General features: G+C 37.8%; 2 protein-coding genes across 2 annotated transcripts; one reads left to right on the forward strand and one right to left on the reverse strand.

The window, feature by feature from the left end:
- Positions 1 to 561: 561 nt before the first annotated feature.
- On the forward strand, positions 562 to 8,883 carry LOC103514043 (twinkle protein, mitochondrial). Its single transcript, XM_026827100.1, has 11 exons — positions 562 to 647; positions 1,260 to 1,473; positions 2,295 to 2,430; positions 2,712 to 2,795; positions 2,858 to 2,930; positions 3,518 to 3,667; positions 4,666 to 4,854; positions 5,662 to 5,784; positions 6,107 to 6,292; positions 8,183 to 8,384; positions 8,804 to 8,883. The coding sequence occupies exons 1-11, from the start codon at positions 618 to 620 to the stop codon at positions 8,881 to 8,883; spliced, it is 1,467 nt and encodes a 488-aa protein (XP_026682901.1). The 5' UTR covers positions 562 to 617.
- Positions 8,884 to 15,677: 6,794 nt separating this feature from the next.
- On the reverse strand, positions 15,678 to 17,952 carry LOC103514035. Its single transcript, XM_008478901.3, has 3 exons — positions 17,659 to 17,952; positions 16,442 to 16,708; positions 15,678 to 15,883 (listed from the first exon to the last, which is right to left on the reverse strand). Exons 2-3 carry the CDS (start codon positions 16,622 to 16,624, stop codon positions 15,695 to 15,697), a joined length of 372 nt encoding a protein of 123 aa, XP_008477123.1. The 5' UTR covers positions 16,625 to 16,708; positions 17,659 to 17,952; the 3' UTR covers positions 15,678 to 15,694.
- Positions 17,953 to 18,165: the final 213 nt, after the last annotated feature.

Genomic DNA, 18,165 nt, shown 5'->3' on the forward strand with positions numbered 1-18,165 from the left:
TCTGTTAAATTTTTAAGGCCTGTTTTTCTTCTTTTTAATGAAATAAATAAAATGAAAATTATTTATTACCTACAAATCCTACAAAGTATTGTGATTGTGACTGGTCTATGTTCTCTAGACCAGTTTCAGTTTGAAATCTGAACACATATTTTTGCTTTGAAATAAAGTGTAATACCATTTGCAAAAATACTTTAAAAGCTCGAATTATAATTCTATAACCAAGAGTTACTTAAGTACAAAAATACTTCAAAAAAGTTGAACTAAAATGTAATGTCCAAGTCCTTATCACTGAATTGTTCATCTCTCAGGTACAGTTCCTTAATAAAATGCAATACTCCTGAGGGACGTATGTGATAAATTCTAATCTACACTACTTTACTTCTAACTTACTTTGGTAAAACTGGAGTAACACAACTGGTTTGAAATAAAGTGTAATACCATTTGCAAAAATAATTTAAAAGCTCGAATTATAATTCTATAACCAAGAGTTACTTAAGTACAAAAATACTTCAAAAAGTTGAACTAAAATGTAATGTCCAAGTCCTTATCACTGAACAATTATTTTTCTCTTTTAATTACAGAAACCATCAAAAACTGTCTTATCAAAACTGGACATAATGGTCAACACTGAAACAAAAACACTATACATGCCTTTGGTGAACTATGCCAATGAAGTAGTGGGTTATAAACACTTCAAAGCTTAGAATTGACTTGTTGAATTCTAAGGGCATCAGGCCTAGGTCACCTGTGAACCGATTTTTGGCAATCTGTGAAAAAAAAAGGGAAATTTTTTTTTTTTTTAATGGAATTAATACCTGTATTGTGTGATACATCTTTAGTATTTACTCAAAAGAAATTTACTCATTACTTTTTAAGGCCATTGGACCATTTGGGACTCTGTAGATACCTTTTTCCAAGTTCTACAGTCCTCTAAACTGCTTATACTGTATATTTTATTATAATTATTTTTCTCTTTTAATTACAGAAACCATCAAAAACTGTCTTATCAAAACTGGACATAATGGTCAACACTGAAACAAAAACACTACACATGCCTTTGGTGAACTATGCCAATGAAGTAGTGGGTTATAAACGAGTCCACAAAAGTGTTGAGTCTACTGTGCCAACCAAACAGTGTCAGGGAGTGTTACATTGTCCACCTTACAAGAAGAAAACAGGCAGTGCTGTCCTTGTACAGAGGCTTGTAGATTTTCTCACTCTGTGTAATAATGGTCAACACTGAAACAAAAACACTATACATGCCTTTGGTGAACTATGCCAATGAAGTAGTGGGTTATAAACAAGTCCACAAAAGTATTGAGTCTACTGTGCCAACCAAACAGTGTCAGGGAGTGTTACATTGTCCACCTTACAAGAAGAAAACAGACAGTGCTGTCCTTGTACAGAGGCTTGTAGATTTTCTCACTCTGTGTAACGCTCATTTGAATTATAATGTTATTTGTTTACCCCATGGTGAGTAAAAATAAAGTTCATCTCTTTACATTGTCCACCTTACAAGAAGAAAACAGACAGTGCTGTCCTTGTACAGAGGCTTGTAGATTTTCTCACTCTGTGTAACGCTCATTTAAATTATAATGTTATTTGTTTACCCCATGGTGAGTAAAAATAAAGTTCATCTCTCTCCTTATCCTATAGGAAGGTAAAAACTGAAGAGGAAGCATAGGCTTTTTGATAGCCTTGCAGTTAGAAAAATGACCTAGTACTTAGTCAATTCCTTTGCATTAGTAAAGAAAAATTGACTTAAATCAATTAGTAGACTAGATACCATTTTAAAACTTTTCAAATTTCAAAATCAAAACCCCAAACACATATTGATGAACATCTTAGCAAGTTATGAAAAAAACAACTAGTATGTTTGTGTAATCATTACGACTGATCTCTTTCCTTATCCTATAGGAAGGTAAAAACTGAAGAGGAAGCATAGGCTTTTTGATAGCCTTGCAGTTAGAAAAATGACCTAGTAGTCAATTCCTTTGCATTAGTAAAGAAAAATTGACTTAAATCAATTAGATGGACTAGATACCATTTTAAAACTTTTCAAATTTCAAAATCAAAACCCCAAAACATATTGAACATCTTAGCAAGTTATGAAAGAAACAACTAGTATGTTTGTGTAATCATTACGACTGTCTTCTATTAGATGGACTAGATACCATTTTAAAACTTTTCAAATTTCAAAATCAAAACCCCAAAACATATTGAACATCTTAGCAAGTTATGAAAAAAACAACTAGTATGTTTGTGTAATCATTACGACTGTCTTCTTCTTCTAGGACTAACTTGTTTGCCACAAGAAATACTCCCATGTCTTGAGGAATATAACAAACTGTACCTCTGGTTTGGAAAAGATCACGAATCTACTCGTGTTTTCTCATCAAAATTGAATGAAAAACGATGTTTTCTCATTAGGTAAGTTGGATTCTCTCTGTAAGAAACTTTTTGTAATCTACTCGTGTTTTCTCATCAAAATTGAATGAAAAACGATGTTTTCTCATTAGGTAAGTTGGATTCTCTCTGTAAGAAACTTTTTGGTCAAATCAAATTCCCTAAATGCATACTGTATACCCTAAAATTCCCTGAACGCCCATATTGTTGAATAATATTATACAAAATGTTACTTCAAAGCTAGATTGTCAGCTTATGGAAGAATATCCTCAACCAATGTTGTTTTTTATGCCTCTTATTTTCAGAGAGACCGAAAATCAACCGCTTCCAACCGAATCGAAAGCCAAAGGTCTTGACTTGAACAGGATCATTGAATCTGCATCGCCTCTATGTCACCCTGCTATTATTACGTACGATGTATTGCAGGAGGATGTGCTGGCTGACTTACAAAATGTCACCCTGCTATTATTACGTACGATGTATTGCAGGAGGATGTGCTGGCTGACTTACAAAACAACGAACAGGTAGGCTTTCCTTTTTGCTATCCGTGGCTTTCCTTTTTGTCACCCTTTTCTAAAATGTTCCTTCTATGATGAGTAGAGACAGTAGAAAGATTGATTTTTTGACGAATTTTTTGGGAGTTTTAGTATATTGTTTCAATTATAAACTTTCGCGCTCCTCCCAGCACTCTAGATTAATTGAAAATCAATAATGGGCAGTTTTTATGGGGCATTAAAAAAATACCTTTCTTTTTTCAAAAGATTTCTAAAGGGAGCATAAAAGGTTGACACAAATGTCCTTGCTCAATAAAGTACGCTACTTTTTGGCTTGACTTGACTCGAACCAATAACCTTCAGATCCAAGCAGTTTTTATGGGGCATTAAAAAAATACCTTTCTTTTTTCAAAAGATTTCTAAAGGGAGCATAAAAGGTTGACACAAATGTCCTTGCCCAATAAAGTACTTACGCTACTTTTTGGCTTGACTTGACTCGAACCAATAACCTTCAGATCCAGAGTCCACCGTGCTAACCACTTTACCAATGAGATTTCTAATAACCTATACATATTATTAAATGTAATCTTAAAAGTTCAAGGTTTTCTTTTTTTTAGGTTCAAGGTATCAAATGGAAACGCTTTCCGACTCTGTCCCGAATTCTGGGAGGTCATAGAAGAGGAGAACTAACCATTCTGACAGGAGGCACTGGCTCTGGAAAAACCACACTCATGAGTGAATATTCCTTGGACCTGGCCTTGCAAGGGGTAAGTTATCAGAACCTAGGCGCATAAGGCTGAAAACAGATTGAAGTAAAGAGCAAAGAGCACAGAGCTCAAAAAAAATTGTCTATGTTGTTTGAAATCGTCACTTCCTTCTACCTGCTCTATGCACTCCGCTCTACTCTTTTAGCCTAACCAGGGGAATGTAAAAATCGAACTGATGTTTTTTTTATATCTGGAACTGCAACAACGGAGGTCTTTTCATTCCGAAATTGAAGAGAGAAGTAGGACGGAATAAGAGAAAGCCAGCCGATCCGAGAGCAAACCTTATTTGTTTAGAATAACTTTCGACCCACTCATGAGTGAATATTCCTTGGACCTGGCCTTGCAAGGGGTAAGTTATCAGAACCTAGGCGCATAAGGCTGAAAACAGATTGAAGTGGAGAGCAAAGAGCACAGAGCTCAGAAAAATTTTGTCTATGTGGTTTGAAATCGTCACTTCCTTCTACCTGCTCTATGCACTTCGCTCTACTCTGTTTTTAGCGTAACCAGGGGAATGTAAAAATCAAACTGATGTTGCAACAACGGAGGTCTTTTCATTCCGAAATTGAAGAGAGAAGTAGGACGGAATAAGAGAAAGCCAGCCGATCCGAGAGCGAACCTTATTTGTTTAGAATAACTTTCGACACGGGTGGGAATCGAACCCGCGAACGCTTATAAGGCAGGCGCGCTAACTTCCAATCGAACTAGGTTGGCAACCACTCAAGTGTGTTTATTATTCAAATACAATCGCAAGCAACTTGCCTCTTCATTTATAACAGTAAATTAAGTAAAGTAGGTATTAAGAAGGCAAAAAAAAGGGTAACACGTGTTTTCATTTCCAGGTAACAACGTTATGGGGCAGTTTCGAGGTGGCAACCACTCAAGTGTGTTTATTATTCAAATACAATCGCAAGCAACTTGCCTCTTCATTTATAACAGTAAATTAAGTAAAGTAGGTATAAGAAGGCAAAAAAAAGGGTAACACGTGTTTTTATTTCCAGGTAACAACGTTATGGGGCAGTTTCGAGGTGCAGAACAAGCGACTGGCTAGAATCATGCTACAGCAGTTGGTACGGAAACCTCTCCTGGATAACTTGGATAAGTTTGACGAGTATTCTGATTGGTTCAAAACTCTACCTATGTATTTTCTCACATTTCATGGACCGCAGCCTTTGAAACTTGTCATGGAGGTGAGAATAGAATGAACATGGGGGTAGTTTCGAGGTACAGAACAAGCGACTGGCTAGAATCATGCTCCAGCAGTTGGTACGGAAACCTCTCCTGGATAACTTGGATAAGTTTGACGAGTATTCTGATTGGTTCAAAACTCTACCTATGTATTTTCTCACATTTCATGGACCGCAGCCATTGAAACTTGTCATGGAGGTGAGAATAGAATGAAAATGGGGGGAAGAGTGAAGTAGGGCGAAGGGATGGAGAAAAGAGGAAGCATTGGATAGACGGAAATGGAGGAGTGGAATACGAAATGGAAACGCCGACCCCAAATAGAATTGGGATAAGGTGGAGTAAAAGAAGATGAAAGTGTGAAGTAGCGCCTAGCCAGAGCCCAATAGCATTTTTTCTTTGTTTTTCATTATTTTTATTTAGGGGTTTAACACCACTGTAGAATAACTGTTAAGGTTATCCAGATGGTCATTCATCTGGATACTAACCACGCGCTACTTTGTTGTTGTAGCGGCTTTAGCTATAGATGAAAGACGATGCCGAAATAGAGAAAATATCTCTTCTATCAGCCATACACCAGGGTGATGGTCTCTAGCCATGTTTAATCGGCTTGTCCTCAACCGCAGTCATCCATCGTGAAAAATTGTGCTTGTTTTGAAGCAGAGAGAACCCTTTGAACTATCAGCTAGCTACGTTGGTTGGGGTTACGTTGCCTATCATCAATGATACATTTGGACCTGGTGCATTTAACTTGAAATAGTATTATTGCCGCTTGCCCCTTGATATTCTACAAATTCTCCATTATTCTACAGGCAGTGGAGCACGCAATGTACGTGTACGACACAGGTCATGTAATCATAGACAACGTTCAGTTCATGCTGGGGCTGAGTGATTCCGCCCTGGATCGCTTCTACATGCAGGACACCATCATACAGGTTTTGCTTTATTTTCTTTCTTTATTAATTAAGCAAGGTCTTCTACTGTTAACATTTTTTTTTTTAAGATGAGTGTTTCACCACCGTTTTTATTTCGTAGCAATGAAACAACTGCTACATTAGACGCATGTGGTCTGTGTCGTAACATGCCCATCCCGTAGTATGTCCCTCATCAGATGGGCGATAAGAGACACAATACTTCTCATTTAGGTGCTGGGTCAACACGAGAACACCAGAAATTATACCCATAAAACTGCTGGGGTAAAGGGACTATTTAGTCTCATTCGAGCAGGATAAACAAGGTATATTCTATTCTATACAGGAGTTCCGAGCGTTCGCCTCACGTTCTCACTGTCACGTGACACTAGTCATACATCCGAGGAAGGAGAATGAGCAGCTCACGGTGAATTCGGTGTTTGGAAGCGCCAAGGCTACGCAGGAGTCGGACAATGTCCTCATCATTCAGCAGAAGTTCAATCAGAACTTGGAACTCAAGAAATTTCTTCAGGTAATTTATTTACATAGGCCCGTCGCACAAGACTATCTGGGTAAAATACAGGTAGGTAGGTACATACTATTTGGCCTATCTGAGTAAAACCCAGCACCTCCAGGTTGAGAGTCAGTGCTCTTGACCACTCAGCCACAGAAAGACTATCTGGGTAAAATACAGGTAGGTAGGTACATACTATTTGGCCTATCTGAGTAAAACCCAGCACCTCCAGGTTGAGAGTCAGTGTTCTTGACCACTCAGCCACAGGTTTAAAGTTCCCTGAGAAAACACGATCGTAAATCAAAAATCTGTATCATAAATGTTCTCGTATTTATAAACATTAACAAACTGGGTCAGTAAAACACCACTGATGCATTCCTTATTAATCTCATACATACGAATAATCGCTGCATATCTTCAATCAGGTTACATAAAATTATAGGACGCTAGTGAGATGGTTACCTGAGGTATTGATTTTATTTTTATACAGTCGAATTTAGATAAGTCTGGCAGGGGGACTTTACACGGAGTAGGCCAGCTTAGTCTGGCTGGAAGACTTAACAGGGAGTAGATCAGCTTAGTCTGGCTGGACGACTTAACAGGGAGTAGATCAGCTTAGTCTGGCTGGGAGACTAACAGGGAGTAGATCAGCTTAGTCTGGCTGGGAGACTAACAGGGAGTAGACCAGCTTAGTCTGGCTGGGGAATGTAAACAGGGAGAATAACAGATTAACAGCCTTAAATTTCCCTTGCTAAAGAAATAACAAAGGTTGAGTGCAAAGGATATCCACTTGAAAATATATTTGTGGGAAAAAGGAGGGACCACAACTTTTTCCTAGTTTATCAAGGTCTTCTGCTTACACCAGTCCTGTTTATACAAGTTCGACTGTACCTAGGTATCTACTGAATTTACATACCCAGTTACCGACTGATCAAGTTAATAATTGCTCTAATGGTTATGAATACTCTGCATGACTACCTTCTTACCCGTCAGGTATATACACACCTATGCATATCTTCAATCAGGTTACATAAAATTATAGGACGCTAGTGAGATGGTTACCTGAGGTATTGATTTTATTTTTATACAGTCGAACTTGGATAAGTCTGGCAGGGGGACTTTACACGGAGTAGGCCAGCTTAGTCTGGCTGGAAGACTTACAGAGAGTAGACCAGCTTAGTCTACCTGGGGAAATTAAATCCTTCCTAGACTAAGACCAGCTTAGTCTAGGGAGGATAACAGCCTGAATTTCCCTTGCTAAAGAAATAACAAAGGTTGAGTGCAAAGGATATCCACTTGAAAATATTTTTCCACACTTGAGTGCCTAATTGGAGCTAAATTACCAATTCTTTTTTTGGAGATATTGGAACCATGAGCGATTCAGAGCGCTTTTGGGTAGGTATCTTGATATCCAATTCTACATGTACCTATTTACCGATAACCTAATTTTTATTACCTCTTAATTTGCATACAATACCTACTTGGTTTTCTAGTTTCAATAGATATTTTACATTCAAAATTTTTGAAGAAACCGAATTTGTAAGTTCTCAAAAACTCCGAGGCTGGAGCTAGACCCTTTTTTTGCCATCAGCTAAAGTTCTTTATCAGGTTTTGTACGTAGGTATCTTTGAACAACAAATTCTTTAAAATGTATATCCCATTTGGTACGTTTAGCACATTCCATTTAAGCCAGGTTTCCTTCTCTTCCCTACTCTTTTCCTTCCCTATCAAAATTTTCTCGATTTATGTAAAACTGGACTCTGCAAAGAGAAGAGGTTAAAAATGTCCGTCTGTCAGGTCAGACCTTCGGTCAAATATTGTTATTCCACAGGTCCATCTCAATATTCTCATTTCTGCTACTTCACATTATTCCCACTCTAACTCTATTTATCTTATCCCTCCCCACAGGCACTACCCATCGAGCGATGCCCCCAGTTCCGGGATCAGCCACCAGGCAGCACTGCCACGTACAACGGCAAGTGTTACATCTTCTACAACCGCCGTCCGATGAACCTGAGGGACTCTCTGGCCTTCTGCAGAAGTCGCGGAGGCTCCCTGGTGGACGAAAGTAATCCTGCCCTGCAAGGATTCATCTCGTGGGAGCTGTCAGGTCTACCTGATAGTGTGTGTGCTCATCAGGTATCAGGTAGACCTGACAGGAGGACCTGATCAGGTGTACCTGTCAGGTCTACCTGATAGTGAGTGGCTGGCCTCAGACAAGATTCCAGTAACTAAGTACCCACCTGCCTTGTAAGGTTCTGAACGCTCATTCATTTCACGCCAATATGCTCGTGGGAGCTGTGGCGACGTCATAGGTAAGTTTCTTCCACCTTTAAAGCTGTATCCCTACATAGTCGACGGCCTTTGATCGATGTCGACTGAAACCGTCCACACTGTCACAACATAGATTCACCTCGTCGAACGATGGTCTTAGACTATGTGTGGACACAGCTCTAAAGTCACTCAGAAAAAGAACCTCTAGAGCAGCGATTGCCATTAGGCCACCTGAAGCAAATTGGGGGTTCGCAGCCGCCAATTTTGAGTCCGCGGAGCTTAAGGTTGATGACTATACTGCTCTAGAGATTTCCAAACGGCTCAAAACCTATTGAGAAAATGTTCTTTATTTATATATTGAACATGTTTGCCAAATTTCATTTAACAGGACAAATCGGTCAAGAGGTGAAACAAACAAAGCGTCACACGCTAAAAGAAAATCGTCAGATGAATATTCTGGGCTGGGATCAACGTCAAACCCACTCCTGATGACAGCATGAATCATCCTAGGTCACTCTCAAGACAATCTCTTATCAGAATCTTAAAGAACTTGTCCTCGTAGAAAGTTAAATCTCGAGAGTATGGCTACAAATATCTATTAACGACGTACCTGTATTGTTACGATGGAACAAGCTACGAGCAATGGAGATTTAATTGTTTTAAGATGACAAACAGATCAGTGGGGACTTGAGAATGTTCAAAACCTACGCGTATGCTGAGTATTGAATTTCACCTGCTGTTGTTCCAAACTCAAAGCAAGATTTATACATTTAATATCTTGAAAGCCAGTGGTGTCGGTGATTGCACGTATATGCACCCCCATTGATCACTGCTTCTATGGGGACAGACAGACAGACGACACCGAAGCGAATACAATAGCCCGTTCACTATACCTTTTTTATTACTATCGTAATAATAAAGGAAGGACGGGCTAAAAACAAACAAACAAGAAAAGGCAAGACACTTTGAGCAGAAATGGAAAAGGGGGACATATCTCAAATGCTCAACTTTCGTCCAATGTCTCCATTTAGTTTAATCTCAACAACATCGTCACTGAATGAAGCAATAGAATAACTAATTTGTACCTGGGTATTTACCATCCCGCTGAGATGCTCTTGTAATCCAGAATAGAAGAAAGGAGAGATCACTTTTGTTTTCTAAACTCCTAATTGAATAATTTCCATTCAACAATTAAGACACTGCAGGGGTGATGAGTGTTGTACCTTGAATCCTTGGAACTTTGATAGTGTTGAACCCTGGATCCTAAAGCTATCTTGAATCCTTGAACTTACATAGTGTTGGCCCTTGAATTCTGAAGATTCTCTATCGAATGTGAGCAACCTTTGTGACCGAAATCTTACATGCCGGAGGTTCCATTGCGGTGTGGGGTCATCCGGCAGGGTCGAAATCTTTTTCGGCTTTGGGTTTGGATTTCGGGTTGCACTTAGCCTCATGAGGATAATTTCGAGTGAATGAGTAGCCGCTTGTGAGTAGGGACTTGTAATGCTGTGATACAAATAATAATAATATGAGTGTTGGACCTTGAATCCTTAGAACTTTGATAGTGTTGAACCTTGGATCCTAAAGCTATCTTGAATCCTTGAACTTACATAGTGATGGCCCTTGAATTCTGAAGATTCTCTATCGAATGTGAGCAACCTTTGTGACCGAGATCTTACATGCCAGAGGTTTCATTGCGGTGTGGGGTCATTCCGGCAGGGTCAAAATCTTTTTCGGCTTTGGGTTTGGATTTCGGGTTGCACTTAGCCTCATGAGGATGATTTCGAGTAATTGGGTAGCTGCTTGTGAGTAGGGACTTGTAATGCTGTGATACAAATAATAATAAAAAAAAAAGAAGCACACGGCGCCTTGCTTCACAACAATGAATTCACAATCATATTATTTTCTATCGAGGAATGCCAATCAATTGATCCTCCATTGAGACACAATGTCACCATGTAAATTTCAATTCAGTTTTACTTTTGGAATAGATTTACTAAAGTTATTTCGGGCATTAGGACCACGCTAGATGTCTTTGTTAGAAGTTTAGTACCGACTACCTATCTAATGGAAAGTGAAATGTCAAATTTCTCGATATGTTCTTAATGGCTGTTTAGGTATGTGGGCCTGTCGTGTTTTTGTCTTGGAATAGTTCAAGGCCGTTCGTAGCAAGTGTTAAGATCTATAAATCCATTACCTTACTAGAAAAGTCATGTCATTAGAATCAGGCAAGTACCTATTAGGTCTGTATATTAGGACGTCGCGTTGTTTCCCGGTGTGTTTATGTACTGGGCTGAGCTAGGCCATTGTCGGCCTTTAAGCGTGTAAAGTTGGCGGGAAATTCGAAATTTTGATTTTTTTTCCGCAACTCGTACAATCTGAATTCATTTTTTACTTTTTATCTCTAGTTTGCAGTTTATATTATACTTTTCATTTATATTAGATATTAATAACTTACCCAAAATTTAGGTCAATCGGACCAGTGGAAGTGGCCCAAATTTTAGTTACAAGATTTGACCCAAACAAACAAACAAATTACAAACAAACAGAGATCTCAAGTTAAGTAAAACCATGTAAAAAGGAATCAATCGTAAAAAAAGGCTAATTGGACTCAATCCTTTGACTCCCATTTGGCAGGGTTTTCACGTGAGCTCTTCTACCCAACCACTAATTTAAACATGGATAGCCTGGATTTAATCAACCTTCTTTTTAGCTCCTATCAGTCTGTTAACAATCCTGTTAAGCCTATACAAATCAAATAGAACTTAACAGGCTGTTAGCTAAACAGGCTTTCTAAGGACTGAAATTGGTGAAATCCAGTGATGGTCTAATATATTGGAGGGAACCCCCTAGGTATTTACTTACCACATCAAATCCCACTTCATAGTGTGTCCCTCGTGTGTACAAAATAGGTATACAGTTCCGACGGCCAATCTTCTCTACAACTGGCATGGTAATTGTCTTATCAGAATGTGATAACGAAATATTCAAACTCAAATTAATGATAGGCAGGTAGGTACCTTCAGTTGTGTCCCAAATACAAACAACTTTTTGTTTACCTTCTCTCGTTAACTAAATTACACCGTAGGAAATTAGGAATCTTTCGTTTATGTTAATTTTATCACTGTATTTCTCTTTAGCGTAGGTCTGTTAAAATTGTTTCAATTTTACAATAGGTAAGGTTCCTAACGATGAAAAAGGTATCTACATAGTTATAGGCTATCACCTACCTAGGTATTCACGTACACCGTACCTACACGTATTCACGTACACCGATAATAATATATGTACCTACCTATTATATAGGTAGTACCTATGTACCCTTATGATTATTATATATCTAGTTTCCAAAACGTACACAGGTACCTATAGCATACTCGCAATATGGAGCACTATTACCATTTATAAGAAGTGCCAAACAAATTATGCTTATCGTTCACACAAACACATCGTTCACACAAGGGAGACTGGTAAGAAAACGTTGAACTACGAGATCAGCAAAAAGATAGTGTGGAAGTTCTGTGAAAAGCCAAGAACATTCTAAAATGAAATGTAACCAATCCTATGTGTTTTACGTTCTACGACCAATAAGCCAGGTATTTTATAAGGAAGCTTTTTACTTTCACTGGAGTGACTAGTTCTCGATATCACAATACCTGGTATTACCTTACTATGTTTCATCAATGGATGTGATGTGCATAACAATGCGACGCCTGACGGGGTTTAGCAATAGTATTTGTAGTGAGCTAGTGACTTGTGCAGGGAGATTGAGGAGAAAACCATGAAGAGTGAAGAAGAAGAAAGAAGGAGAAGAAGAAGAAGGGAGGAGGAAGAGGAGGTAGTGGAGGAGAAGGAGAAAAAGTGACTTATACAATAAGGGGAAGGAGGCGAAAACCATGCATAGCCGTGGAAACTCATGTTTAAACCCATAATATTGTTATCTCTCGTATTGGAGAAATGCGACGCGTACTTAACCTTTTGTCCTATCACACAACGTGCAGATATCCTATGTGTTTTACGTTCTACGACCAATAAGCCAGGTCCAGGTATTTTATAAGGAAGCTTTTTACTTTCACTGGAGTGACTAGTTCTCGATATCACAATACCTGGTATTACCTTACTATGTTTCATCAATGGATGTGATGTGCATAACAATGCGAAGCCTGACGGGGTTTAGCAATAGTATTTGTAGTGAGCTAGTGACTTGTGCAGGGAGATTGAGGAGAAAACCATGAAGGGTGAAGAAGAAGAAAGAAGAAGAAGAAAAAGAAGAAGAAGAAGGGAGGAGGAAGAGGAGGTAGTGGAGGAGAAGGAGAAAAAGTGACTTATATAAGGGGAAGGAGGCGAAAACCATGCATAGCTGTGGAAACTCACCATTAGGATAGGAGATCAAAGACCACTCTTACTAAAATTGGAAGCTTACACATACGTTTTGGGGAGTTTTTCACCCATACCTAATTGAACAGTCGTTAACACCACTAGTAAATTACCTCTTATCATTCATACGTTTAAGTAAATGAAGGACCCCTGCTTACTTATCTCGCAATTTTTTCGCCATTTTTCAATTAGGTAGGTACCTGTTTGATAATTTAGCAATGGTTACTTTGACATATTCAAGGTATTTTTTTCCTATTTGCGAGGAAAAAAAATAGTTGGATGTCTGATAAAAGTACAGAAGATGCTTTGGGCGTAGAAAATTAAATTTTACCGAAATTGGGGAAAATTTTTTTTTTTTTTAAAAAATCTGTAGAACTAATAGGTAGGTAGGTAAATACTCGGACTTACATGAGGTTTAAGTGCAAATTTATCAAATCAAAGTTTTTTTTTATTTATTTCAAAGAAAACTACCCACACAACCTATAATTATGCTCCCATATTACATATTACGACAACCTGATGTGTTTTTTTTCCTTTTTCAACTAGGCATATTAGAAGTCGATATTGGATTGTGGCAGGGAATCCCTACAAGTGAAATTATTGTAACGTAACGTATCTATACCTAACTTACCTACATAAATAATATTATATTCTATGAATCTATGTGTATGAGCAAAATTTGCTTAATGCAATTACATATTACAGAAACAACACGAAATACCTATTTCCATAAGTAAAAAATCAAAAACGTAAGGACAAACTCAAGTAAATCTCAATACCAACATGCGGTTGCAGAAATGCATACACTACATATTAAGTTCAGAATGCAATATAGGATACGGATACAGGTATGAAAGGGAGAGCGAAAAACGTAAAGGAAATAGTAAAATCATAAAAGGAATAATAAAATCACACAAGGAAGCTAAATTGTCCAGGACATTGCATAACAATCATTCATTCAGATATTTTTTTCATAAGGCCCACGTTCAATAATAATAAAATACTTCATACCATGCATTTCACACTTTGCAGAAGTTGTGACGTAATATTGAAGAAAAACCTTACATAAGCATGATAATAGTTGTTGTGACATCAAAATTTTTGCGAAAGACAAAGTTGCTCTCAGAAAGCCAGATGGTCTTTTTTCATCAACCTAAAAATGAGCTATCTGTGTGCTTGTATTTGATAAACCACAAAGTAACATTTGATAAAATTACAAAATTTAAACTAAGTATATTCAACATAATGTTAGTTTAGTGAATAAAATTTGAAGAAAAAAACAACATATTTACAATATTATAATAATATTAATTACATTTAAGTAATGCACCCAAAAGAGTAATTTACTTACATTAAATTAGAAGTAGGCTATAAGATACCTTTATGACGTTTCGAGCAAGATATTTAAAGCTTGGAGGCAATTATAATTATTAAAAGGAACTCATTTTACTTTCTGTGTGTTATATTGAGGCATTTGCATAAAATGCATAATAAGTCTATCTTTCAAATAAGATATTGGAAGAAACTTGAAAAAGAAATGATAAAATCTGGCTAAAAGAAAATCGTCAGACGAATATTCTGGGCTGGGATCAACGTCAAACCCACTCCTGATGACAGCATGAATCATCCTAGGTCACTTCACTCAAGACAATCTCTTATCAGAATCTTAAAGAACTTGTCCTCGTAGAAAGTTAAATCTCGAGAGTATGGCTACAAATATCTATTAACGATGTACCTGTATTGTTACGATGGATCGAGCTACAAGCAATGGAGATTTAATTGTTTTAAGATGACAAACAGATCAGTGGGGACTTGAGAATGTTGACGACCTACGCGTATGCTGGGTACTGAATTTCTCCTGCTGTTGTTCCAAACTCAAAATCAAGTTTGGTACATTTAATTTTTGAAAATCCAGGGTGGTGCCGGTGATTGCTCGTAAAAAATACACCCCCATGGATTACTGCTGGCTAATCCGCATGGGTGTCCATTTGGGTTGTGACCGGAATGGATAAAATTTTTTCGAAGTTCGAATGATTTCGATTTAGGATGGGATACCACCTGGGTAATCGCGTGCTAATGATGGCTTTTCTCGACCCGACTCAGGCTGGCTGAGGTTAATATGAGTAACCTGGTAGTTGTCGCCGAATAAAGGGTAAACCCCCGTGACTTTGCTTCCATAGAATTGGAAAAACAAGCAAGAAATGGCAAGACACTTTGCGCAGAAATGGAAAAGGGGGTACCTTCTCTCAAATTCTCAAATTTCGTCCAATGGCTCAAAAACGTGATCACAACATCGTCACTGAATGAAGCAATAGAATAACTAATTTGTACCTGGGGTATTTACCATCCCGCTGAGATGCTCTTGTAATCCAGAATAGAAGAAAGGAGAGATCACTTTTGTTTTCTAAACTCCTAATTGAATAATTTCCATTCAACAATTAAGACACTGCAGGGGTGATGAGTGTTGGACCTTGAATCCTTAGAACTTTGATGTGTTGAACCTTGGATCCTAAAGCTATCTTGAATCCTTGAACTTACATAGTGTTGGCCCTTGAATTCTGAAGATTCTCTAGAATCTAGCAATCTGATTGGTTAATTTCACACTTTTTTAGTTAATTATATTACCTATTTTATCTCCGATAGTAAAACCAAGTTAAACTCAAATGGTGGCCCTAACGATAAAACTTATGTATAACTGCCTTCATTCGTTGAACAGGTAATTTAGAAAGTTAGTATTTTTCCTAACCTTTCACTCCTTACAGCTTTTCCTCAGAAAAGGCACTGATAGGTTAGAATGAGGAACATAACAGCCACACATAGGGATGAGAGTAGCACACTGGTACTGTCAGATCCCACATCACAGGGAAAACTACTCTCAGCAAAATCCGAAGAGCTGGTGTCTTTGTCTTCGTCATAATCATGTTGATCCTCATATTCTTGCTTGAGAAACTCCACCACCTGTGGAGTCAAATGAAGAAAAATATGGGTAATTTACATAGGTAGGTAGGTAGATTCGTAGAAAACGTCCTTTGGGGCTGTTTGCCCCTACACCTAACCCTCGGAGTAGGCTTTTTGTGTAGGCATGGTAAAAAAAAGTTAGATTTTAACAACTGTAACTGCTGTAGTCTTATTGTCCCGAAAGCGAAGAGAGAAGGAAGGCAGGGTTGGAGAAAGTCCTTAGAACGAATCTTATCTATTTAGGGTAAAATCTGACCCGGGTGGGCTTGCGACTTGGCGCTTACAAGTTAGACGCGCTACCCTCCAACTAACTAGACTGGCTCTTATAGTAGGTAAGTACCTAACCTATACTAATTAGGCAGGGCCGTATTTAGGGAGGGTAAAAAGGGGCCCACCCCTCCCCCTTGAGCTCAAATTTTCTCCTGTACTGTAGGCCAGGCTCCGAAAATTCGGATCATGCCCCCGGTAGGTATATTACATCACTGTTTTGACTCTCGCCCCCCACGACAAAATCCTGGATACGGCCTTGAAATTAGGTATTGAATTTTGTTTAATTACCTGAACATCGTGTTTGAATTTCACTCGATGTTGTATGTTTTCGATGAGCACCGAATGATCCGAGTGACATTTCGGCGCACTTTTTCGCCTCCAAAACAGGTAGCCCTCTGGGTTTCCGTCTAGAATCCAGTTGGGATCCAAATGACTGCTAGAGGTCGTTGATTCCGGGCCCAAAATAGTCATTGTGAAGCATTTATAACTTGACGAGACGGAAATAAAAGTGTTGGTAGTCACAAGGAAAAATACCCGTGCACTATCGGCTCATCTCTGAAAACATTGAATGAAAGTTAGGGGTTGGAATTTTGAAAAAGGTAAAAAATATTAAAATCCAAGATTATGAATGAAGTTGAAAGCATTATTATCGAAGAAAAAATCCAATTTTTGAACATTAACTTGAACACTTATTAATTTTAATTATTAAATAAATAAATTATAGGTAGGAACGAGCTACGAGCTTCACATTTTCAAACACTGTCACAACCCGGAAACAAACGTGGTTGAATTTTATCTCAACAATATTCGTGTTACACTGGTATTGTAATATTAGGAGGACTATAGGTGTACCTTATAGTGCGGATGATGAAAATTAAACAAAATCACAGCCATAACTTACTCTTACTACTACATAAATTACTACCACTACAATAAGAAGGAACCTACTAAACAAACAATAAACAAAGTATTGAATTCAGATGATGAATATGATGATACTTTAAGGTCATCACCGTGATACGCATAACTAAAGTCTGAAATATCAGGCCCGAAGGACCAAAATTTTTTACTCTTGCCATCGACCAACCTGCACCTATGTTTATTAGTAGTTTGTTTAGATTTTTTTTTCTCCAGGTCGCTGTCGTCTCAACCCTTTTTAGGAAATTTGGCCCCAATTAACCTATTTCAGAGCAAAACACGTATGAAATATATCTATCTACAGCTCTGATGAAATATTTTTTGCTTAGTTCTGAACCCGGCCTTAGCCTTATACAATTTATTTTGTCAAACATATAATAAGTTAATAAGCACTCTGAATAAGCATGATAGCCAAGAGATCTGATATTTCATACAGGATGGACACTATGGACAGTGAAATACGTGACTTCCGAAATAAAACATTGGGAGGAGATAAAATTTTAGTAGGTAGGACCTACCTAAGGATTTTTTTTAGGTTATAAAATACTTTGGAAGCTAAAAAATTGAAAAAAAAAAAAAATACTTACCCCAAGTAGGTATACGTATTTCAGGTACCAATGTACATCAATTAATTATCACACATGATCCTGGTTAATAGTAGCTGTCTATGTGGAAATAAAACAAATACAGTTGGACGAAAACTATACAAACATAGGTACTACATTTACTAATTACTACATACTCATAAAAAAAAAAACAAGGTATTATAAAAGAGGTAATAATAAAAAGCTCAAATTAGAAAAAAAGGAATCTAGATAAAAAGAGCAGCTCAAACTGGAGAAAAAAAAAACAAGCTTTTCTCCCTACTCCCTGTTACTTCTCATATTTTGTCTCATCATAGAAAGATAATATTGTGGGTCTGACATGATGCTAGTCTGAGTGTAAAATGAGCCTGGTATCACAGCAATTACTTTGATTTTGTATTTATTAAGTTCTGTTCTCAGTCCATTGGTCCAGGCTAACAGAGCTGACTTGCTCATACCGTATGGTACTAACCCAGGCAATGTCTCTATTGAACAATGAGAACAAATTGT

The sequence above is a fragment of the Diaphorina citri genome, unplaced genomic scaffold (genome assembly GCF_000475195.1).
Source record: "Diaphorina citri unplaced genomic scaffold, Diaci psyllid genome assembly version 1.1 scaffold1072, whole genome shotgun sequence".
NCBI lineage: Eukaryota > Metazoa > Arthropoda > Insecta > Hemiptera > Psyllidae > Diaphorina > Diaphorina citri.

Bases quoted from the DNA above. Each gene is read 5' to 3' on its own strand.
- LOC103514035 (XM_008478901.3), bottom strand. From the start codon at position 16,624: ATGACTATTTTGGGCCCGGAATCAACGACCTCTAGCAGTCATTTGGAT. The intron at 15,884-16,441 runs GTAATTAAACAA...TTGACTCCACAG, and splicing joins AATTCAAACACGATGTTCAG to GTGGTGGAGTTTCTCAAGCA.
- LOC103514043 (XM_026827100.1), top strand. From the start codon at position 618: ATGGTCAACACTGAAACAAAAACACTATAC. The intron at 2,796-2,857 runs ATGTCACCCTGC...CTGACTTACAAA, and splicing joins ATTGAATCTGCATCGCCTCT to ATGTCACCCTGCTATTATTA. The intron at 5,785-6,106 runs GTTTTGCTTTAT...TATTCTATACAG, and splicing joins TGCAGGACACCATCATACAG to GAGTTCCGAGCGTTCGCCTC.